Source organism: Akebia trifoliata, chromosome 14, assembly GCF_017979445.1.
Source record: "Akebia trifoliata isolate Shusen 1 chromosome 14, ASM1797944v1, whole genome shotgun sequence".
Lineage (NCBI taxonomy): Eukaryota > Viridiplantae > Streptophyta > Magnoliopsida > Ranunculales > Lardizabalaceae > Akebia > Akebia trifoliata.
Window position 1 is genome coordinate 709,777 of NC_141388.1, and position 26,661 is coordinate 736,437.

General features: G+C 32.5%; 1 protein-coding gene across 3 annotated transcripts; it reads left to right on the forward strand.

The window, feature by feature from the left end:
- Positions 1 to 17,375: 17,375 nt before the first annotated feature.
- On the forward strand, positions 17,376 to 22,684 carry LOC147385266 (nudix hydrolase 16, mitochondrial-like). Of its 3 annotated transcripts, XM_086422907.1 has the most exons (6): positions 17,376 to 17,652; positions 17,793 to 17,887; positions 18,248 to 18,308; positions 18,499 to 18,604; positions 19,541 to 19,639; positions 22,139 to 22,684. In XM_086422907.1, coding segments are annotated over exons 3-6 (507 nt in total). In that variant the 5' UTR covers positions 17,376 to 17,652; positions 17,793 to 17,887; positions 18,248 to 18,306; the 3' UTR covers positions 22,439 to 22,684. The 3 variants fall into 3 exon arrangements, with proteins under 3 accessions (XP_086279033.1, XP_086279030.1, XP_086279031.1); XM_086422904.1 differs by lacking the exon at positions 18,248 to 18,308 and having other exon boundaries at positions 17,388 to 17,652; positions 22,139 to 22,682; XM_086422905.1 differs by lacking the exon at positions 18,248 to 18,308 and having other exon boundaries at positions 17,399 to 17,652; positions 19,541 to 19,624; positions 22,139 to 22,680.
- Positions 22,685 to 26,661: the final 3,977 nt, after the last annotated feature.

Here is a 26,661-nt window from a genome sequence, read left to right on the forward strand (position 1 = left end):
GTTCGATCGAATCAGATTCTCAAGAGAAACCGTTTTCTACATTTTCTCAACGCTTGTAATTAGTCTCCCTTCAGCGACTCTGCGATTTCCAAATCCAAGTGCGCCATTATTAGTCGATAATTCTTATTCTGCTAGGATTTCAGTTGAACTTAAACCAAACTCTCTCTCTCTCTCTTCTGGTTTTATCATCTCTTTCTCTCAATTTTCTTGACGATTTTACATTTCTTTCCCCCCCCACCCCAAAAAAAGGACGATAAAAAAAAAATGTGTGAATCGTCCTTTCTAGGTTAAACTCATTTGAGATGACGACACATTTGAGTCATCTCGGTATCTGGTAGCGGTGAGGCCCATTTAAGACAAACGTTTGGGGAAAGAAAATTCCAGGGCACTGCAGAAACTAATGTACCAAAATTACTGCTTTGAATTTCTTACCAGAAAGCGTGTTTTTAAGACTCGGGTGAGTCAAAGAGTAAAATCGAGCTACCGCTCATCCAAAAATCAAGTCGATTTGATTAATATACATGAAATGAGATTTTATGATTGTAAATTTGTAATTGAATTATAATAAAATCTTTTTAATTTTATGTGGAAATCGATCTGAACCGGTTTACAAGGGATTGGCTGTCTGGATCGCCTGGACTGAATCAAATCCGGAATTCGGTGGGTGCCGATTTAATCCAGAAAAATGGGTTTTAAAACCATACTAGAGAGTCGAGTTTTATTTTGCTAGAATACACCCCTCTAGGACCAAACGATACCTCGCAGCCATGACCACCACCAACACAGCTGAGAAGGAAAACAAGATGGACAAACAAATGATCGGTTGTGTCAGTGTGGGACTATTGTTTTAAATGAATCCGTATTTTTACTGGATGTTCTCTCTTATATAAGAAGAAGATGATGACACAGGTTTCCTAAGGATCCGTTTTGTTGCAAATCCCTATGAATATCCTTTCATCTCAAACCTCTCTTGAAATTTATAATTTTCCAAAAAAGAACATGGAATGTTTCTTGTATAATTTTTAGTTTTTACTATAATATTCTATAAAGTCAAAAAAAAAAAAAAAATCTCTCTTACCATGTAAGAACACCTCTCTCTCTCTCTCTCTCTCTCTCTCTCTCTCTCTCTCTCTCACACACACACACACACACACACACACACACACACACACACACACAGAGTCTACTAAGATTTGGATTAATCATTCAAAACTTGCTCTTTTTACAGTAAATTATTCATAGGAAAGAGGAAGAGAGGTGATCTAATACTATCGGTAGTAGCGATAAAAATGAAAATATAATCACCTCATATTAAGATCGATATATCAGACGGAGGAGACGACGATGTCGGTGATGAAAGAGGGGAAGAGAGCGAGAAAGATGAGTACAGCCATAATCCCAACTGGAACAAGAAGAAGCATCAAAGGTGGAGGAGGCAACGGTGGAAGGACCAGAGGTAACACAAGGAGTGTTACTGTCAGCACCACCAGAACCAAAACCGATCGCAAACTAAAATACCTAACCATCAACCCCAGAAATCAACTCAGAAACCCGGCCTGTGTTTTTGCTGGTAATCGCCGCTGCTTGTGCCAAACACACCGCGCTTTACTTATCATCTTCTCATCACTCATTCTACATTTCTTTTCATCTTTGATTCGATCTTTAATTTAATTTATTTCATCTTTGGATTAGGGACGAAAATGGCGGAAGAATCAACACAAGGATTGAACAAGGAAAGTTTCTATTTATACTTATACTCTTTCGTATTTACTGTTAACGGCGTTAATTAGATGGTCATATGATACATACAAAGCGTGACTTAACAGTAACGGCAGGGTGTGCCGTTTTCCGTTTTCTTTAAGGAAACTTTTAAAAGTTTCCAACTCCAAGGACTTTGACGTACAGCGCTAAACTTACGCATTTCATGTAAAAGAAAAGTCCTCGCATCCATCCAACGGCGTAATTTCATACGAGACAATGTTTCGTTTGATATTAAAGTCTCAACCGATGAATTAACTTGTGCCACGTACTTACTTACAAGAAGAAATTATTCTCTCTCTCGTTTCACTATGGTGGTGTTTGTTTGCGCTATTTTTCAGTGTTTATTACTGAAAAAAATTAAATTCAGCACTTTTGTTAAAATAGCGCGTTTGTTTACTCGTGCTTATTGCTGAAAATAAGTGAAAAAAATTCAGCACTATTTTGATGCTGAAAAAAAGTGCGGAAGCGGTAAGCACTTCGCTTTTTCAACACGGACAAGTATGCCCTTTGTTTTTTTGAGCATGGACAACTATGCCCTTATTCTTAAAAGGATATTACCTCTTATATCCCATGGATAAGTATATAGACACCCCACAAATTAATAAACCCACACCATAGCTAAATTATTTTGTCTTATATGGGTTAAAAATTTTGGAATGAGTTGATTTTTGGTGAGGATGATCTCTACAATGAGGAGATCATTCTCACCAAAAATCAGCACATCTTAAAACTTTTAACCCTATCAAAACAAGTTCAAGAATCGTAAATTGTCCATTTTTTTTTTTTTGAAAACTATTTTTAACGAGTTAGAAGTTTCAAAATAAACTGATTTTTGGTGATGATGATCTCTAGACTATATAAATTATCCTCACTAAAAATTTGGTCATTCCAAAAATTTTAATCCATATAAAACAAAACAAAAAATGGCTATAGTGTGGGTTGCCCTTATTAATTCATAGGGTGCTTTTATAATTACACATCCTTCATTTCCATCGAAAATTATTCATAAAAAATTAAGTTTTTTTTAAAGTTGATTTCAAATTTTGGTGACTTGTATGACATTATTATTTTTAATTTGAAATTTGTGGGCTTTTATAAATAGAAATTATTATTTATAAATTGAAGATTTGAGTATTATTTATTATTTAAAAATAAATTGTATTTTAATTTTATAAGAAATAATATATTTTATTGTGTTTGATAATAAATAAGCATTTAAAACATGCAAACAATGTATAATATGATTGTAAGGGTAACAAAGACAATTTATCAGTTTCAGCAATGTGTAACAAACATGATTCAGCATCTAAACAAACAACTTTTTTAGCACTTAAATTCAGCGCTTATAAGTTTCAGCGCTTATTCGGACGGCAAAAATTCGATTTTAAATTGCAAAAAATACGGTCAAAATTTTGATTAATGAAAAATATGCTGCATATACTTCATAATACTTATATTATTAATCTCATTTTCAAAAATTGAGATATATTGGTGATGATAATAATAATGAGAGTGATAACGAGGGCATTGAAATTATTATTTTATTAATTTATAAAAATAAGATTAAAATTAAGAGATAAATCATCATTTTAAAATTTTAAAATTTTAAGATAAAATCTCCAATAAATATAAAGGGTCATGTCATTATTTTCATTAATATAAAAATTAAATATTTATCATATAAAAAATTAAATTCCTTCAAATTTTAAAATATGATTGTTTCAAAGTAGATTTGTGCTATATGTTATAATTTACAAATTTGTACTTTACAATATATAATAAATTATAATAATCTTTTTTTATATTTAATTTTATAAAAATAATAAAATTTATTTAAATTTTTTTTTATAAATTTAAGATACATGAATTATTCAGAATAATTCAATAATCTGAAGAATAATGTTTCCATCGATTTTTGGAATTAAAAGGGAGATTGTCAATTCTCGTTGCACGCATAAATGTCCAGTCCAATCACGTTGATTTTTAAATGAACACTTACATATTATTACCTTTTTAAAACTTTCCTATCTTTTTGTTTTGTAATACCAAATACTAATGTATCCGGTCCAGGAAACGAAGATGCTGGCCCCAAGCATTGTTGAGAAAGTGTCAAACGTCAGATTGAGACGGGTGATGTTACGAAGGAATCCCAAGAAACAAATTTTTTTTTTCAAGGAAAATCAAATATCAAACAAAAGAATAATTCTGTTGTGTTTATGAGGAATTAGTTCAAAGGAGCTTTTTAGCGTCCACTGACTATCGAGTTGACTTGGTACAAAAACTCATTTGAATGAACTCGTCTTAGAAACTCATGGAGTTAGTGCAGTAACTCGGTGAGTTATTTGTTTCTAATATTTTATATACTTTTGGTTATACACATGATAAACATATGTTAATGCATATTTACTTGACTACTTAAGAGTTTATCAGTCGACTTTTTTGAGTCTTAAAACACAATTCGGAGTGGGTCGACTCATAAACAGAGTATATGGAATTTTAAGCCCAAGATGAATGTGAGTTTTATTGGAATGTCTCTCAATGAATCCTCCAATGAAGGGTTTGGTTATCCTGCATTAATTGGTTTATGACCTACTGTTATTGCTAGCTCTCTTGGGCCATCTCGGCCCTCACTTGAAAATTGCTGGCCCTTTTACGTGCTTTGATCATAGTAACAAAAAATAACGATATTTAAAATATAAAAAAAAATGTGTTTAAAACGTGTCTTGCATCTCTGCCAATTAAAACGATTAAAAAACGTGATTTTTTTTTTCTTTGTGACAAAAAACACCATTTTATTGTCATTTTTTCACATGAAAAAGAAAAACACTTTCTTATTTTTTCAACATGGGATTTGATACATGATAGAATATGGTGATTAATAAATGTAAAAATATGGGTTTGAAGATCATAATTTGATTTTTTTGAATTATATATATCATAATTTTTAATATATATTTTTTATCATTTTTTTCCCACTTTTTCTCATGATTTTCTTGTTTTTTTTTCGAAGTTTCCCCCATGCCGATTTAAACCCATACTCCAACTTTGTGACTATGGCTTGAAGCCTCAGGGAGATGCCAAGAAGCTTTTCTGATGAATAATGATAAAATGACTCTCCTTTGACAAACTTCTCCCACATGGTTGTGCATAGAACTATAGATTTCTTTCTTGGAATATACGATTGTGCATATTTATGGGGATGTGAAATTGTGTATTCTGAGAAAAAACTATGATTCTATCTACATTCACGTGGAGAGATTTTGTCAGAGCGGGAGTTAGAAAATCACAGCTCTTTCCTGATTTGAATCAAGATTTTTATTTATTTATATATTTTAAATATGATCTATGCTATAGACTTTAAAGGGTTGAGGGATGTTTGGCCAACATGGCAGTACCCAACCCTTGATAAGATTTTAAATCTGACTAAGATAGTCATAGTAATTTACTCTAAGATTAATTCTAATAATCATATTAATAAATTAAATAAAAATCAATTAAAATACATGGTTTTGGATATGTTCGATTGAGACCCATTACAATCACAGTAAAAAAGAATATACAATTAAAAGATTTTACAAGAGTGAAAGAAAGATTGAAAAGACGGTTGATTGCTACACTGAACATAATTTCAGACTATGTAATTTTTTCCTAAATTGAATGGAAGAACGGATTCATTTAACAGACCGCTATGTGAACACTGGAAAAGTTGACAGGCCAATACTTACAAATTTTAGAAATCAAGTTTTGATGGCCTATAACCGTCGAATATGGGCTTTTCACATTGTATGCCTTGTAGATAAAATTTTTTGCATCCATCTCAAGATCTTAATAAGAATCAAGATCCCACACCCAAATCGAATGGATAATAAAAAAAATAGAAAAGAGAGATTACAAGATTTTTACTTAGTTTGGCAAAGATGCCTTCATCTATAGATTTGGATAGGCATTCCACTATAATATTTATCTCTATTACATGAATATCTTCTTTAGATGATAGTCTCGAGACATCCCCTCTCATCTCTCTCTTCCTCTTCTTTTTTTCTCCTCTCTTTCCTTCTCTCTTTTTTCTCCTCTTTTATTTATTAAACAAAAAAAAAACCACTAAACCTATAAAAGGGACATATAATCTTCATTGGATTACAATTTTCACATTCCCTCTTATCCTGATTAAGAAATTTTGTTTAATTAAAATCATTTTATGACTTGGTAATATTCCAACGATGAAATACTTTCAAAATTTTACAAAATCAAGGATTTTGTGTGATTGTAATGGCACATCATTTGAGAAAAGATTGCCCCGATGTTATGCCTTTTTATATCGACCTTGTTTTATTCCAAGATCTTGATTCTTTGGACCTTATGTCTTATTGTACCGAACTCCCTATATTTCGAGTTCTTGTTCCCCCAATCTTACTTCTCCTGGTATTGAGTTCCCTATATTTTGAGCTCTAAATCCGCCCTTCCTTTACCCCGAACCCTAAGCTGACCACCCCAACGTTCTAAGCTTGGAGTATCCTTAACAAATCAAAGCCATGTGTATCCCTATAAGACGTATGTCATCATCCTCGGCCTGACTTCCGTTACCTTGTAGCATCGTTTCTTTGACATTATAATTAACGGTAATTTGGTGATACATCCTGCAACATTACCCGTCGTAATGCTCCTCATTTAACACAGATTGTACCCTTAAGTTACAAAAATGGAGCGTAAGGAAGGCATTGAAAAATAGTTTACATGATTGGATGTATGGCTGCGATGGTACAATGTGAACCACTTTTTCACATTTTATATAAAAGGAAACCTTGATGAAAAGTCTTTGGTTTTGTTTGAAAATAAAAAAACTAGACTTTTTATTTTGTTTTATTCCCAATATTTCCAAGAAAGGTTTGGATGAATCGTGTAAAACAACTTTGTCTGTCAACCTATCTATAAAATCTATTTTTTTCCGGCACAATTTTATTTTTGATGATTTAGACAATCCCCTCCACATTTTGGTGAATATTTATTTAAGATTTCCTTGAGTTTCCAACTAATGACACACCCTCTTAATTTTTATCATGATAAGATGCCTACATCTACAGGATCAAAGAACCATTCCACTATAATTTTTAACCCTATTACATGACTATCTTCTTTATATGATAATCCTGTGATATCGCCTCTCGTATCCCTTTTCCTCTTCTTTTTTTCTCCTCTCTTTCCTTTATTTTTTTTCCTCCCCTTTTATTTATAAAAACAACCTAAACCTAGAAAAAGAACATATAATATTCATTAGATTATAATTTTCACAATCCCTCTTATCTTGATTAAGAAATCTTAATTAAAATCATTTTTGACTTGATAACATTCTAATGATGAAATACTTTCAAAATTTTGTCAAATCAAGGATTTTGTGTGATCTATCATGGCACACCATTTGAAAGAAGATTCTCCCAATGTTATGTCTTATGGTACCGACCTCGTTTTATTCCGAGCTTTTGATTCTTTCAACCTTATGTCTTATGGTACCGAACTCCCTGTATTTCAAGTCTTGATTCCTCCAATCTTATGTCTTCTAGTATTGACTTCCTTATATTTCGAGCTTAATTCGTCCTTTTTTTACCCTGAACTCTAAGCCGACCTCCCCAGCCCTTTAAGCTCGAAATGCCCTTAATAAATCAAAGCCATGTGTATTTGTAGAGGATATTTTTCATTGGGTACTAAGAGGCGACATGTAATACTTAGAAATTCGAGTTTGGTATGAAGATCCGAGGGTAAGCTTAGTGGTTTGGTCGCAAACCAACCTTAGGCTCGAATTTTGGTTAGTCGGGGGAATATCAAATCAATGTTACGTGGTAGAATGAATGACTTAGGCAATCTAAATTTCAACAAAATTGGGGATTAGGCATGGTTAACGAAGTAGGAATTTTTATTAAAGAAAAATCCCAAAAATGAAGGGTTGAACAAGGAAATGATACCGATTAAAGACATTTCTAATCAAAACAACTTACTAAAATAGACGAGGGCATAATTGAAAAGAAGATAAAAAAAAATAAATCCTAGGATTTTGCCTCTGTAAATACATAGACAGAAACATAAAAAGGTATGAGTTCTCCCCCTATAAATTTTACACGATTTTTGTATTAAGGTTCTGACTTAGGCGTCAGAAATGTATTGTTGCAGGCACACCCAGAGCACGAGGAGCGGGAATTACAAGATATCATTACAGATCTCAAGGTAGTGCAAGTTTTTTCATCTACAATATCCTTATAAGACACATATCACCATCCTTGGCCTGACTTCCGTTACCTTGTAACACCATTTCTTTGACGTTATAATTAACGATAATTTGGTGATACATCTTGCAATGTTACTTGCTGTAACGCTCCTATTTTAATTTAGATTTGAATTTTAAGTTACAAAAATGGAGTGTAACGAAGGCATTGAAAAATAATTTACACAATTGGATAGATGGCTGCAATGTTACAATGTGAACGACATTTTCACATTTTATATAAAAGGAAACCTTGATGAAAAGTTCATGGTTTTGTTTGAAAATAAAAAACTAGACCTTTTCTTTTGTTTTATTCTCAATGTTTCCAAGGAAGGTTTGAATGAATCGTGTAAAACAACTTAACCGGCAACCTACCTATTAAATCCATTTTTTTTTTACTGCACAATTTTATTTTTGATGATTTAGACAAACCCCTTCACATTTTGATGAATATTTAATCCATTTTAATAGGCTAATCAAAATGACATAAATACTCTCATCTTCTTCAACTTGTAGTTAAAAAATTCTTAATTTTTTTTTCTTTCCAAAATTTGGGTAAAACTTTTTACCTTCACATCTTCAACCTTAAGATTCTATATATCTACTTCAAACCCAAATAAGAAGATAGGATTTTGTTTGAAGAAGTAGAAGTTCTATAGAATTTTGTGTAAAAAATTATGATTTTTGTAAAAGGTTAAGGTGAGGTTAAAAACAATGAAATGAAAATGAAGTTAAAAAAATAATTTAGCATTGAGAGGTTAAAGAACATGAAGATGACAGATTGTTTGTAGTTGAAGATGAGGGCATTTTAAGCCATCTTTCTTTAATTTAAAAGAGAAAACAAAAGTCAAGGGACCATGTCATTATTCTGAAAAATGTCACAAATAATTCATATACTTATTATATCACATGTTAATCGGTAAGTGATGAGTAAAATTTTCAGATAGTTGATTCTCACACGCTTTTTAAAAAGTTATCATTCAATGAATTATGTCTATAATTCGTCATATAGCTAAATTTGGTAATAACTCACCTAATTATTGAAGTTTTTAAAAAATAATTTATAAAAGTAACCGTTAGACTAATTATTAGAGTAAAAGAGTGATGGGGAAATTAAGAAGTCAAAATTGGCAAGTGTTGAATGGCTATTGTAGTTATTTTTTGATCTTTATCTTTTGTACTTTTGAAAATTTTTGTTTAGTTTATCTTTGATAAAAATGGTGTGGTAATATAAATTTATGGTCGACGACTCATGTGAAAATACAGGATCCAACCATGTAAATACGTTTGAGCTGGATTTATCACAAGATAAGTATCTTTGAGATATATATTATCAGGAACGTGATGAAAATCCCAATCATCGGATATTATATTTTTAGATTTGGATCAAAGATTGTTTTTTTTTTTTTTTTTTTTTAACATCATTCATTTTCCTTGATGCACCTAATCCTCGACCATAGATTTATATTTTTAAAAAAAGTGAGGAAACGGGTGAGTTAGACATGCCCCACCGTGATTCACTTAATATTAGAGAAATCCATGATTTTCGAATTGATGACATGGATATTCTTCATGAGATTAATATAAATGATTAAAATGTCCTCTTTTTCAAAATTTCAAATCTCGAGAATAATATCTTAATTTTGAGAAATGTTACAAAAGAATAATTTTTTTTCTAAATTAGTCATCTTCAATCTCTTAAATAAAATCTTCTTCTCTTTAAATTCTATCTTCTTAAACCTACAAATCTCAAGAAAGTGATAGATATCATGGGAGAAGTAAAAGTCGATAAAATTTTGAGAAAAAAAATCAAGAGATTAAAGAATAATAAATAGGCTAATAATAAATTTTCATAAAGGTTGAAAAACTTAAAAGATGAAGAATTTGGGACCGAGTTTGACATTAAAGACAAAGGGCGTTTAAGTCATTCTACGATAATCTCCCAGACAAAACGTAGGTAAAGGGCCATCTTATCATTTTGAAGAAAAAAAAAAAAAAAAAGTTTTGTGGCGACAAAAGTAGCGTAGAAACCAAGAGAGAGAAACTGAGAGAGGGAGGTGAAATTGTGAAAATACATAAATATACATTGGAGAGATAGAGAGAGAGAGAGACAACGGCAGTGCTTAAATCCACGCTGCAGTTGCGGCGTCACCACAGCTACAACTACAATTACAACCACAACCAGAAAACAACAACTCATCATCAAAGGGTCGTCAAAGATGACGCACACAAAGAGACCGTGATTTTATGTTGAATTGTTTATGTTGGTGGTGGCCTGGTGGGAGATATATATGGGACTTAATTATTAATTATAATAAGTTGCATTTCTCAAGGTGCAATGTATCTCGTACTCCTTTCGTCTCCGTCTCTGTCTCTTTCTCTCACTCTCACTAGTTTTTTTTATTAAAGGAAAGAAGGGGATGTTCCCGCCCATATCCAGTCACTGTCGCAGCTTTTCTCCATTAATTACTTAAATTAAAGTAGTTAAAGAGTTAACACCTGTTTATCCATCTAGGTTTAAGAATCTGATTTTGGGATAGGATCGTTCTCCAACGTGTCTTATCTGACCCAGATTATTCGATTTGACTCAGATGAGTTAAATTTATTCCAACCCATTTTAGGAGATTATCATGGTTTTAAAACTTGTTTTGACGTCTCATCTTGTCTATGAATGAGATCGAGTCATCTCGAACAAGTTTTTCGATACGTTTGAGATGTCTCATTTAACAATAAGAAAAATGAATGTGGGTTTTACATCTCGTCTGATATATTGACTTGTCCATCTGTCTCAACCTGCTCCTTGCCCCCCTTATCCCCTAGGTGTATACATGGTTTTAATACTTGTTTTGACGTCTCATCTCGTCTATGAATAAGACCGAATCATTTCGGATGAATTTTCCAATACGTTTGAGATGTCTAGTTCAACAATAAAAAAAATGAATGTGGGTTTTATGTCTCGTCTAATACATTGACTTGTCCATCTATCTCATTGCTGAGCGATACCAAGACAACTCGAGCGATATGTCTTTGTCTCAAAAGAGTTCTGAATCCATAGGTGTATAAGATCTGAACTTATATTAATTCTACTAGAAGGTGGCATGTGCAATCACACATATATATGAAAGGCTCATTTGTAATTTAAAATATTAATTAAAGGGTGGTTGTTGATCATTGAAGATTGCATAGTTAAAAATATATTTTTTACAATTTTAGGGATGTACAATTGTAATTTTTTTGTTTGTTTATCAAAATGACCTTAATAATATTGATTTCAAATATAATTTTTATTAACAATGCCCACCCTTCTCTCATTAGCATAGTAAGATTTGGATTTATAACAAAATTTTATATTTAGACAAATTCTATTGTACTTTTATTTATAATAATACATGCAATTATTGAAATTGCACATAACACACCAACATATTGTTGTGTATGAAAAAAATACCTTTTTGAAATTCACTTAGCAATTTCATCAAACATCTATTGGGTATTTCAGCAAATACTTTGTATGTCACACCTTCTAGGACTTTGTTTGATAATGACAATGGAGGATAAATCCAATATAGTCGTAAATGCAAAGAAGATAACAATCACATAAATAAAGAGTAAGAATATAATACCTCCAACATGAGATTTTACGTGGTTCGTCTGAAGGTTATATCTATGGAGGTATGAGTGTTGGAACTTGATTTCACTATGAAGAAAATATGACAAATCAATACAAGAAATCACTTCTATCACTTAGATTCACTTTCTTCTAGATTTCAATCTTTTCAAACCTCTCAACTTCTTTTCTCTTGAGTTTTCTTTCTTTACATGAAAAGACTTACCCTTACAACAAAAGAAAACAAAACTCATTTTTGAAGCACCACATAAGTAGGTCACTTATATGAGTTACAAAAATTCAAACCCAAACTATCTTGGATCAACTAAAAAATACACACTTGAATCGGGCGTAATTGTTTTAAGCCATACTTCAACACATATAGATAACCAGACACCAAATTAATATCTCACTTAAGCTAATTTCTTTTTATGATTGTTAAGTTTATATAAAGTAAGGAAGAAGAAAATCCTAAGAGAGAGAATAAATGCACTGGGAGAGTAAGAAGTAGAACACACTTGAAAATATATATGATAAAAAAACGAATATTGACATTTGAAAACCAATCAAGATCGATTAAAAAAATCATAATCAAAGATAAGAGAAGGCCTCATAATGAGATAATTTCTTAGCCTTCTTTGAGGGCATATCTTATTTTCAGTCTCTTTCATTCTTTCTTTAATTGTTGTTTAATTATCTCAGTCAATTACATTCTCAATATCTTCGAAGTGTGTTATTACCACTTTATCGCCACCAAAGTGGGAGAAGAAGAAAAATGGATTAGAAATGATCGCCCCACCATTCGTGGTCTCGGACACTTGATCATGTCCAGGGTAACTTGGACACTTGGCAAGCACCCATTGTCATAGGGGAGGTTGATCTTATACATCTTATAATACTTAATTGTGATGTATTAGTGTAAGCCTGAATCACAAAAAATGATGTAAATTTATTTATTTATTGAGTCGTGAAAATCTGATCACCTCACTTGGCACACTCAATCGACTTTCCTGACTTAACAAGTTCAGGAGCTGCAGATCTATAAGCCTCGGGATATAAGTCTTTATGAGAAAGTGCAGTTGGTATCCCAAGGCTTATAAATCTTCAGCTCCCAAACTTGTCACGTTAGCAGAGTCGATTGAGTGTGCCACGTGGGATAGTCAGATTATCACGATTCTTATTTATTCTCTCTTTATACAAGTCTTCTGGAAGAAATTGTGTCAGGCTTGGGTAGAAGATGAGAGGAGGACAAGATGGGAATTCGGTCATTATCTTGGAGAAGAAGAAGTGGAGATGCAATCTTTAAGAAACAAATAATAGCCATCTATCTGTAAATCCGAACACCTTAATTTGATTTGGAAGATTAGTGTCCTATAAGTAAAAGTTGGAGTGACAATAAAAGTTGTCTATAATATTTGCAAACATTAAAAATCTTAAAATGTATGTATAAACACCAACTTTGACGAACTCCACCCTAAGAGAAGTGTTAATTCCTTGATTATATCATATGAATTGGTCTCTTATTAATAAAAGTTGGTGTGACAATAGAATCTCTCAATAAATAAATAAAAACATCCCGGATAAGCCTACAGAACTGGATTTGAATTTTATGATATATAGTTTATTCTATTAATTATTATTATTTTTATATAAAAAAAAAAAATAGATTCGGCCTAGTCCATTGACACGTCGACTCTGCCAGTTTTAAAGAATTGGTAGAGGTTTTTAAAGAGTTGAATGAATCGACTCATTTTTTGGGGGAGGGATCAATTTACCTTGCCAAACAAGCTAGGTGGCATCCAAGTCCATTTTCTTTGGCCCAAAACTTTCCTAGCCATGTAAAATCTTGGGTGGGCTAGGGCCTAATAATGCCCATTTGAGCTAGACAGGGTCCCATATTGTATATAGGTGTATTCTATATAGTTAGATGTATAACTTTAAGGTAATATATATAACATCCAAAATCTCATGGAGACGATAGTCTGTCCACAATTTTCGATTTTAAAAAATGTCGGGCATTTTGGTACTTATAGAATGATATTGTTGTAAATATAGATATTTCCGATGGTATTTAGGTTTGTGCAATAAATGATTTTTCAAAAAATGTCATTGGATTTTTTTATATTTACAAAGTTCAACCTTAAAATATCAAAATATTCTTACCTTTTGTGTTAAAAGACAAAAATGTTGAGGGTAGTTTTGGAAATAAAAGATTGTGGAGAATGGTAAACCAACATTAGTAGCTTGGTTTGTAAGGTTAGGGTTTTGATGGCATTTTGGTACTTACATAATGATATTTTTGTAAATATAGATATTCCCAATGGTATTTGGGTTATTGTGCTATAAATACATTTTTAGAAATGTCATTGAATTTGTTTATATTTGCAAAATTACCATATCAAAATATAGGGGAAATTATGAAAAAAAAAAAAAAAAAAACTTAAAAAAACTATTATAAAAAAATAATACATTTTTTTTATAATTATCAAAAGAAATCCAATGACATCAACAATAGAGAGAACTTCTCTCTCTTGACCACTACCCACATATTTATTTTTTTAGATTTTAAATCTTAAAAAAGGTCATGGGGCCCACATTGATCATCACATTGACTATCCAACAACAGGTTCTTTTAGATTTCATGAAAATATTCATATTTAAAATAAAAGAAATTAAAAAATATTGTTTTTCGAGCTTGATCAAAGGTGTTAAAAATGGATGGCTACCGAGCACCTAAATTTAAAAATAAAATTCAACGGTGAAAAAATAACTCTTTTTTAAAATTTTAGGTTCTAAAGACTTATTATTTGGGTTTTTAAAAGTTTGAAATTGAGTTAGAATTTCCTTTTTTTGGATTTTAAAGAAAATATTGATCGAAAGAAAAAAGTGAACTTCTAATTTTTAGGTTTTAATTGTTACCAAATTAGGCTAGTTGTTAATAAATATGTTATTATATAAGTTTCTACCTCGTTTTCGTTATTAAATCAATTTTTGGGATAAATTGGAAGTGTAAACTCTAAAGAAAGGATGAAATGACGATTTTGATTATTTGGACTATTGTTAGTTATTGAAGAGGTAGATCAAGTGATGTGACCAGCCAATCTCAACATTTTAATGCTAATTCGTGAAAAACTATGATCTAGAATTTGTGAATTCAAGGCCAATGCACACTTATATCAAAGATTTTGGGACAGATACTCAAAGCACATTTGTTTGAAAGATTTTAGGGTTATTTACAATTTAAACAATTTTTTAATGGGGGTTTGAATGTTTGAATTGGTGTTTTAAAATGATTTTGGATCTTTAGGGTGAAATGGATTTATCGTAAGTAATTTATTTATATAGCTCACCTTTTTATTTTCTCAAGTTTCAACAAGATTGAACAATATCGTTCGTGTGACTAGTCTTAGCTTGATTGAATAGTTAGATTGAATCGTCCAAGGCATCCCTCCAAAAAGAGAGAAGTCTTGAGTTCAAACCCCCATGTTGGCACCCAAAAGGATTTTTCCCTACTTGCCTGGTATATGTGGTTTGTGAGGTATTGCATGTACCCGAGGGATTTAAGCGAGATATGGTATTCTAAGAGACCAGTTGCCTCATCCCCTGCTAATCAGGCCTACTCCCCATCATTTTAAAAAAAAAAGACTGAAAGGAGATTTTTAGTGTTTCGAGTTATTGAGGCCTTTATGCCACATCTTTGTAAGTTGTATAATGTTATGTAAACTTAACATAGCATTAATCATTTGATTTTATTAGACATCAACATTTCCCATGATTATGCACAATAGGGCTGGAGTTGCTGTAATTTTTAGTGGGACTCGCATTGTAGAAGGATAACATCATATTAGATATCAATTGAGTCAAATTATTTCAATTCATTAAGGATACAACTCACTCTCCTATCAAATTTGGCTTCGGATTTTATAAACTAGTGGATTAAGTAGAAATGAACTAGAGTTGCGGAATACCTTCTCAAGTTCCTTAACGTTGTAATTCAAAGACAACGTTATCATCCATTGCAATTGTGTGTCTACGTGCCAATATTTCTTCCATCCTTATCTTCTAGTGCCCATGTCTCACAAATTTGTGATTTGCAATTCTTCGAAGTCCAGTGTTAAGGAATTTGAGAAGTTGTACTCATCTTTGGCTTGTTTTAACTTATCCACTAGCTTAGACATAGAATGCCTTCTTTGGTAGTTGACTCGCTTGAGGTTCAAAACGAAATTATCCTTTTAAAATGCGAGTCATGTTAAAGGTCGCAACAACCCTAACCCCATCATTCATCATCATAAGGAATGTCAATTGTTTGATGAGTGGTAATCTTGCTAAACAAATATAGGTCATTTGTTGGTAAAGTCTATGGGTGATGATGATGCCCACTAGTTTTAATTCCTGCCATCATTGAGTTATTGATCTCATTAAAAATATATATATTGGATGCTAAAAATAAGTAATGAAGAAATTTGCAAAAAAAAATTCCCTTTTTGGTGGTGGTGTTGTCTTCCATCATATGTAATACTTGTCTTAAATAGAGACCCCTTGAATTTGTCCTTCTATGAACAAATATCAAAACTTCATTGAGATACCATCATCTTCAACTCTAAGCTAAAATCCCATTATCTTCAACTTATAAGGCAATTTTAACTTAATCTAGCAACATCTTCAACTTTATCTTCCTCCTCAATATTCATCTTCTACAACCTCACAAATATCATTTGTTGTTATTGAGGAGTTTGAAGATTTTGAGAGAGAGAGAATCTTGAAGATAACATTTTCACCTTTTAGATCGAAGATGATGTATCTTTGAAGAAGAAGAAATAAAAATAATAATAAAACTCTATTTTCAATATATTTAATAATAATTAAACAAAAATATATATCATGAATGTGATAAGAGGTAAAGCCTTGGGTTTTTGACGTTGAAACTTTTTATTTGTTAGAAATTTGAGTCATTATAAACGACGCTCTTAATAGGGTAGTGTACAAAATCATAGATCTTTTTCTTTGGGATATACAAGGAAGAAGATCTAAGATTTTGTGCATTGCCCAGTCCAAAGTGTCAGTTTTTTGAGTCCATTTATCATTATTCTAGAAATTTTATTTGAGTAATGCTGGATTGACCTCAAGCTGGAATCTTATGCCACATTTCTTGACATGAAAGTGGATAGGAATCATAGATGTTTTTCACTTGTATCTTGATGAAAAGCACTTATGGTTCTCATACACTTTCACATCAAGAAATGCGATATGAGATTCTAAACCGAAGCCACTTCAACATAATTGATTTTATTTTGAAGCATGCATGATTGTACCTCATATCACACATCCCAATGTGAAAGTGTTATAGAAATCATAAATGCTTTTTGACTTGTATCTCTATGAAAAACATTTATGATTCCTACTCACTTTTACGTTAGGATAAACAATATGAGATATAATCTTGAAGTCACTTGAGCATTATTCTTGCATTATAGTTTACATTATTATAGATAAATAATTTTAAAATATATTTATTTCAATTTATTAATAATATATCATCCTTCTCTTTTTGTAATAGTAAATAAAGATTTCAAATAAGAAATATATTGGATTGGGTCAATTATCAAAAACAAACTCAATCCGCTGGTGCTTCGGGTATTACCCGGATCCATTAATTAATCCTAATCCATTGGCTAAAAACACGAAGAAGAAGAAATCTGGCAGCCAATCGACTTTGCCCTTGACTTGACTCATTGGTATGGAATCATCAGCATTCAGCCACGTGACGTGCGTGAGTCTCCAGTCTCTCTACGCCGCCCAACCCCAAGCCAACGCCATGATCCGAACCATGCGGTCGTGTTAGGTGTCTCACACTCGCACGTGCTCTCTTCTCTTCTTCTTCTCAAGTAAAAAATCTCCAGGTCCAGGCAACAACAACAACAACAACACATGGAGAGAGAAGTGTCCTCCCAACTGTGTTCTTGTTTGTTACTATAACAAAGAAATCTGTTTTAAGTTGATATTGGTTTGATGGGGGTGGCGCTGTTCTTCAGTAAGAAATCTGTTTTGTTTTTTTTAAGTTTCAAAAAACAAACAAACTTTGTGATTTGTGATTTGTGATCTGTGATGTATGATGTGTGATGTGTGATCTGTGATGGATGATGATAAATGAATGGCCATGATTACAAATAGAGGATCTCCAATTTTATAAAGAGCATGTCTGATTTGGTGGCCCGCACGGGTCGACATCAACAGCGCTACGAGGCTGGTTGTCGCCTTGTTGCCGGGTACTTCCTCCCTACCTAAGTCCCTCTTCTCTCTCTCTCTCTCTCTAATTTTATTTATTTATTTATTTTATTTAAATTTTTGGTTTTTTGGTGGTGAGTAGGTATGACTTTTAACAATCTTATTTTCTTGATTAATATTTTCGATTGCCATCGCCATCAAAAAGAATTTATTATTTTAAACCATTTTGATTTGATTTGATTCTAATGTATGATGGTTGATCTTTATAACTCTTAACAAAATCACATGTGGATTCTCGCATTGTCGGTTCCAAACCTGGTTAAAGTGAGTATGGTTTTTTGTCGATTGGCCTAAAAGTTGTTCAGTTTGACTAATGGTTGGATGTTGATGGGTTTAATTAGGGATAAAATTTGACTTTCTCACTCAATTGGATTGGATTGGGGAGTCGCCAATCACATTCATGTATAATCTCAATCTTAATGGGAAACAAATCCCAATAGGAAATAAATACTAAATTACAGTTGTTGATGTCTCTCTCTCTCTCTCTCGTACAATCTCCTTCACTAGAATCTTACCCTGTGAGAATAGTTTCTTTACATATTAAGAGCTAAATTTTTTTTTTTTAATGTAGCAGAATTTATTTTACTTACAGGTGTATTCCATTTAAGTATAAACACTGTGACGATAATAGTGGTACCAAGATTGTGGACGTGCTTATGATCAACTCAACTAGTGGACCAGGTCTTTTGTTTCCAAAGGTATACTACTGTTTATGCAAAACTTTACTTTCATTTGCAATAATATATTTGTTAGTTTAGTAATTAATTACTGTAAAGGTTTGTATATAAGTGGTAAATGAATCTTTTTTCCTCCATTCTACTCAATCCAAAGCCATATATATATATTTTTGTTATTGAAAGTGTGTTCCTATCTACTTTCACTCTCTCCATCCATAAATTTTTGGATCGTTTTTAGAACCTTCAAATTGAATATTTCTTCTAACTAGGTTGTATTCTGACTTCGTTGAACATGCCCAAATCAAAAAAATTTGATATATAAATTTTAAATCTTTCAAAAAGATAATAAGATTGAGGATTTTCTTTCTTCTTCTTTTTCCAATTGAGTAGGGCTGATTTTAAGGACATAGCGATCAATGTGCGTGCCGATCGGCTAGTTTCGCTTTGTTGTTCCTCAGATTATCACTTACTTTGGGAATGTTATTTTTTGTTATGTGGTCTCTTCCCTTAGTAAAACATTTTTGATATTGATTGAAAAATAAAACCATGTTCCATTTTGATCTTCTTAGTCAGAATGAGTTATATGTATGACCATATAATGACGGGGGTGTCCGGACTTGGAAGCCCAACTAGTAGGAAGAGGCAATTGGCCTTTTAGAGGACCATATCTCACCCAAATCCCCCGGGTACATGCAATACCCCACAAACCACATATACCAGGTAAGCCAGGATAAACAAGGGGGATTCAACTCAAGGCCACTACACCCAACACTCGTTGGTTCTATATGGAAGGACTTTTGGAAGTTATATTTCTTCTTGTCACTCTCCAAAATAAAATTGTAAACTTTTGAGCATTCAACCTAGTGCTTTGTATGCATATTTCATGTTACTAATCTCCAAAAAAAATTTGGAGTCCATGACACTTAGATTCATTGTCTACCTATTGTCTCCTTTCAGGGTGGCTGGGAAAATGATGAAACTATTGAGGAGGCAGCAGTACGGGAAGCTTTAGAAGAAGCTGGAGTTCGAGGGGATCTCATGGTGAAAATTCATATTGTTGGTTTGATGTATCCATATTTAAATATCTGGGATATTTATCTTTCCTGAAATACGTAACCATTATTTATAGTCTTGATCCTTAAATTAAAGCTAATGAAAACAATAGTTCTATTAAAATATATTTGTGTTCTTTTTTTTACTTATTACACGACACATGTAAAACTGGATTGAATTAGTTTAATGTTTTGTGTATTTGGACTAGAATGCCTTGGGCAACTACTTCAATGTAGCTTGTCGGGACTTAAAAAAATATCTGTTAGTTTTATCCATGTAAGAAAAATGTATAACTTTGATTGAATTAGTTTGGAGTTGTGTTTGGACTTGGAGTAGAATGCTTTGGGATGTATCTTGTTCTGTTTGATCTTCTTATCTACCTTCTTACAATGGTCATCTACAGGTAAAAATAAGAAACCCCATTTTATTTGTTTTTTAATAAACGCTTAATATTTATTACTCTTCTTGAGCAGTATTAAAGATTGTGAGATTTTAGCAACCTAGGTAAGGTGTAAAAAATGGTTGTATACTATGGGTTACCATTAGCATCATCATGTAATGGCCATTGGTGAAATCTTCAACAAGGTTATTATATTGTATGTGATTGGTAAAGGGCATAAATCATCTTTACAAGTATTGTGCTATACCGTCGATCTGAGCATAAACTCTTCAATGGATATCTTAATCGCATTCTCTTGTAGTTATTCTGTATTTTATTTTTATGTAATTTCATGTGAGTTTACTTTGTATGTTTCGAGAAAAGTTCAGAATTTTGTCTCGAGGTAATGTTTCAGTATAGAAAAAACCAAAATATTTCCCGGGTCAAAATGGTTTTTTTGGAAGTGTTCCTGAAACATTCTTCAAAACCAGTATTTTAGTAACAAATATTATTAAAAACACATGTTTTAGGTTATAAATGAATCATATAACTACGTATATCACACTTTTTCATGTTGATATGCATAAGTAGATATTGATATGTTGAGACCACACTAAGTTGGATTGCTTTAAATTATTTTTAATGTTTCAAGAAGTTATCAAATACTGTGTACTCAATGTATACATAAATTGGAGAATATTTCTTAATGTAATTATATGAGCCAAGGTTCAATAAAGTAATTTTTTTTTCCATCTGGGAATGCCCTGGTTGACCTGGATTGGGATTGGGTATGGCTTGGTTATGGTTTGCCAGTTTGGAGAGAGACTGGGCATGGTCTGATCTGCCTTGGTTGACCTTGCCACTTGTCGAGCTGGCCTAGGCACGGCGTGGGTTTCTAAATTCCCTCAAATATACACATTTTTATTATCTTTTCCAATCTTACCACTCATCCATCTCAACATCCTCATTTATATTATTATTATGTTTTTTGGTTAAACTTTTTGTTTCTTTACTGCCCAACATTCAAATATATAAAGCATGCCTAATTTTATTGTTACATTTTAAATTTTCTCTTTAGTTCAATCAGTACATGTTTATGACATGAGACTCCAGAATCATTTTTTCCATTTTATCCACCCAATACAATTATACGGATCACATCATTATCAATCTTTCTATATCTATGGATAATTCTACCAAAATAATGGAAGTGGTTTCTTAGACATATTTCTTGCTCGCCAATCTCAACTATTGTCTCATCTCTAGGGGTGTCCTTACTGATAGTGCATTTCATTTTGTTCCCACTTTTCTCAAAACACTTCTTTGACAAGGTACCATTCATAATTTTTTCGCACCATCGTGTAACCTACAAGTTACACACACCAAGTAATCTTTTTCTTTAATATGAGCAGTTAATTGATCCATAAATGGTGCTGAAAGGTATAAAGTTAGGGCAAATCTTTGTGCAAACCCACTATAACTGGGAACTCCCTCGTTTCACGACCAAATTTTCTAACAGTAAGTACTACTCTAGCTTACTTGTCTTTAATAATGTCAATATACTCCCCCACCAAATCAGTTATCTAGGGATTCAATCATATTTTGTTTTTTTTTTTTTTATATCAATCAAAACCATTTCTGTATTCTTCCTCTTTTCTCAAAATTTTCCTGCTAATTCTTTGAGTATGAAGATAACGTCAGTAATTGATCTCGACATGAAGAAAATTGGTCATCAAATATGTTGTGAATTTTTTTATATTATATGGCATAGGAAAGCATTTTTGTTTTTTAATTTAAATTCCATTTGTTATATTCAAAAGCATAACAAATATATAATTGGAACATTAATTAAATATGCTAATATTTCCTAGGCTTACATTTCCCAAGTCATTATTGAAGTGTCCGAGGTTGTCTCTGGAAAATCATGAACTCAGAATCATGTAGAAGTTTCGACTGTCTCATTTCATATGAATGCATCTCTATACATTTGTTCCTTTTGAATAGTTTTTCCTTCTCAACTCTCTGAATTTATTTGTTTATTTAATGTAGGTAAAAGATATCTGTTGGCCTTGTGTTTTTGGGATCTTGTACTGAACAAACTCTTGTTGTGATTCCTTTGTCAGAATTTCCTGGGGTATTACTACTTCAAGAGTAAAACCCCCCAAGATGAGTTCAGTCCAGAAGGTTTATGTAAAGCTTCAATGTTTGCTTTACTTGTAAAGGAGGAACTCAATTCATGGCCGGAACAGAGCACCCGTAAGAGGAGATGGCTAACCATCCCTGAAGCATCAGAGCATTGTCGACATCCATGGATGCGAGAGGCCCTTGAGGAAGGCTTCTCTAAGTGTCTTGCAGATAGGATAATGAGCTCAGGGGAGGAAGACAATCCCATACCTGCACCTTCCTCCTCCAACACCCCCTAAGTGATTGTGTCTCACAACTTCAAGTATGTATGTATGTATGTGTGTGTGTGTGTGTGCGTGCTCGCAAGATGCACACATCTCTGATGCTTCTGTTGGAGTAACTTTTTGTATATCATATACCCAGAATTTCTGTTGCAATTTTTTTTTCTTCTGTGTCTGTCTTCCTCATGTTACTGACTTTATTCATGAAAAAAATTTACATTTTAGAATGAATATTTTGTTTACCCCACATTCCAATTAGCAAAACTCACTTTTAGGATTAAGCTCATTTTCACCTTGCCAGGTGATTAATTTTTGTATGTATTTATTAATGTTGTTTATACTTTATACGTCTTCCTCATGTTTTTCTCCGGTGTCTGTTTACTTATAACCCAATTGGGAATCGCATGGAGTGTTGGAGTAGTCTGCAACATTGTATGCATGATTAAGGCCAGAATTTCAAATCTCATTTTTATACAATGGTTCAAGTCTGGTTTTGAAGTGGTCTGGTTGCTTCAAAATTTTGGAGGAACCTTCCCATAACATGACACTTGGCTTTTTGTATTGTGTAATCCAGAGGAGAGGGTTCTACCGAAACTTTGAAGTGGGATGGGCAAGAAATTCCCATGTGGCTGATTCGGCAATGGCAAAAATTTGTTAAAAAGAGCTGATTTGGCTAGTGAATTGTCTCTTCCTCTACAAATTCCGACAAAATACAAATTAGAAGACATAGAACCATTATATATTAATATAATTTGTTCGACAACGGTCACTGCTAACTGTGATAATGTAATTTAGGATGATCAAAAGAAATATGAAAGGCTCAAAAACATGTAGAGATTGAATGTTACATAACCATAGGTAACAAGATATGTATGATCAACATCCCTGTCTTCTCTACCCAACCTCCTTCAATCTGTGAGTATTTCAAATGGATTGAATGAGAAGTGATATGGGCTATTTTCTATGTTGGGCCTGGCTAAGTTTGGAAAACTTGGACTCATGAAGACTAATTAAGCCCATTAGAATTGATAGAAATCGGGTCAACCTAAGAACCAGGTGAGTCTACTTGATCACTGGTAAGTGGTAACTGGAAAGTAAAATAAATATATAATTCGTAAGGGTTTTCAGCCTTTTACTTTGAGAACCACTATTAGCACCCCAACTTTTATTTATTACACCCTATTTTTTAAAATTATTTACTTCACACCCCAAATTAAAAATTAAAACACCTCATTCAAACATTACAATGGTCTGGTTCAAATTGTTATCTAAGCATATTATAAAACATTATGACATTTGTTTAAACAATTTCAACAGTTTACAATTATGATTATGCTCAACCTAAAAGATATAAATCTACAAAGAAAGAAAAAAAATGAGAGAGAGCTTCTATAGGCAACGCAACTTTTACTTATTGTCAGCCATTTACTTATTATTATTTTTTTAAATTGGGGTGTAATGAGTAAAGTTGGAGGTGCCAATAGCGGCTCTATTTACTTTTGACGCGACATGGTCATGTGAAAGCCTCTTTAGTTTTTATTGAGGGTTACCACGCACAATCGCACGAGGTTCCAAGTTTTAGGTAAAAATAGTCCCACATCGGACAAATTAAATTGTTTCAAACACTTTTTTAAATATTTGTTAACAATATGTACGTGAAGAGCGATGAAGATCTTCGCAGTGGTTACATAGGTTCCACCCAAGTCTGACATAAGAAGACATACGCTTATCTAAACTCTTTCAACCTAGAAGTTGTTACTTCTTTTTGTCTTTACAAAGAGGTGGGCCCATAATTAGGGAGATGGTGGAGAGATTTTTTCAGAATATTTATATTAAGAGAGCTACTATTGCCCCCACCAACATTTACTAACCAACGCCGCACTAATTCTTATAGACCTACCTGTTCATTTTGTTGCAATTTAATTACAGTCGTTGAACTTGAGGGAAGGTGTTGAATATCAAACTACTTAATTTAAATTAAAAATTCAATGATGAAAATTAAATTTTTTTTTCAACGTTGTTTGGTCTTTTGTAAGGCATTATATCATGTTTTTGGATGTCAAAAATTATGACTGTTAGCATCCAATCCAAAGTATGTTAAATAACACATTAATGGCTCAATTTGAATTTTATGACTTGTATACCCACTCCATGGTTTGCTAGGGTAATAAACTTCATAAAGTAAAATTCCCTTGGAATTGTCCAAAGTTCAAGGGATTTTTTCTTAATAAAAAATGCAACCGTTAGGTCTACTGGGGGTAAATCTCTCTAAAATATAATTGTTATTGGTATTATGTATTTTTCTCGAACAATAAGATTTTCCCTTTGATTTCAATTCCATGTCTAATAGTTTACACACAAAGTTAATTACTTAAATGAACAAAACTTAAAGATGTTTTAGATATACAAACAAGTGAAGCCTAATCTCATCCTTAGTTGTGAATAATTCAGCTTTTATGGAGGAATTAAACAAATAGGTTTCTCAACAACCATTATTGTGCGAAAACAAGGACTATATTGAATATTAATTATAATTTAAGAAAATTTACTTAAGCAAGAAAAATGATTTTTTTTTTCTTTTTTCATAGACACATTATGATAATTCTCGACAAAACCATGGAGACATACATGGATGATATGTTGTATAAGAGAATCAAGAACGTTGATCACCTTGCCCATTTGGCGTAGACCATGTTGCCATTGCATGATCAACATCCCTGGTAGACAGTAGACTCTACCCAACCTCCTTCAATCTGTGTGGATTTCAAATGGATTGAATTAGAAGTGAAATGGGCTATTTTGAGGATCAAATTTTGTTGAAAAGTTGGACTCTGGAAGACCTATTAAGCCCATTAAAATGTGTAAAACGAGGTGAGTGAGTCTACTTTGAACAACTGGAAAGGGTTCTTCAGTCTTTTACTTTTGATGAACACGACATGGTCGTGTGAAAGCCTCTTTAGTTTTTTTGCAAAGAGTTCACCACCCATACGTCTTGGAACGGAGTTTCAGCGCTAGCTATTATAGTCCCACATCGGAAAATTAAAGGGTTCCAAACATGTTTTAAAATACACGTTAGACAGTTATACACAACGAGCGATGATGATCTTTGTAGAGATGAATATAGGTTCGACTCATGTCTGATTTATGAGGACATATCTTGATCTGAGCTCTTAAAACTTCACTTGGGTTTTTATTAAATTCTGAATGATGGTGTAGGTCCCACTGTCTGCCTGTCTTTCTTTGTTGCAATAAATATGCTTTTGATTTGATTTACAAACAGTGGGTCCCTAATTAGAGGGATTTATTTATTTTGGTATTATTTATAGACACAAGTAGTTAACTAATTAAATGATCAAAACTTATAAATATTCTAACTGTTACATGTGAATAATTCAGGCTTCATGGAGGTCTCTGATACTCTCTATCCATTGTGTACTTGCTGTCCTGCAATGTCACAACAGGACCCTATTTTATTTCATAAAAATAATAGAAATACCCAACAGTGATGATTAATTATGCATAAACAATGACTAACTTTGAAGAAAATTTACTTAATTAAAAAAGGAAAATGATTTTTTTGCATATCATGGAAACATACACTGATGATATGTTGTCGAACCTTGCCCATTTGGTGTAGACCATGTTGCCATTGTTTTGTCTGCGTTTTAGCGTTTTATTGGTTAATCGAAGAAAAATTCAAGATGTTAACATTGAAGCAGCAAGTTAGCAAGCTCAAGCTCACAATGAAGAAAGAAACAAGACACAGTGAGGGATCTTCATGAAGTATAAGACATTTTATTTTATCTCGGAAAAATATGATTGAGGGGAACTAATTGGAAATTCTGCGGATATCGTAAAGGATTCCAACAACTACTTCAAATACAATATCATAAGCCACGTCGAGCTTATAACTCAGCGCGACCGTTAGGACCTAAGAAGGAAAAATAGATTAGGACATCGGCTGTTCTAGGACCTGAAATTCAATGGCTCAAGGGGGGAGTCAATTCTCTAGTTAGTATAATTCATACAAGTCAAGAACAATTTCTAATAAATGTATTTAAGGACAGTAATTAAACTCAATCTGAAAAACAGTTTGTGATTCACTGTTACAAGCAACAGAGATCTTTTTATTTTTCTCCGAATTAGTAATCAATAATCACAGAAGATGACTTTAAATAGGATTGAATTGAGGGAAAGGATTTGTACTACCCCAAAATTTTGGAATAAGGCTTTGATGATGA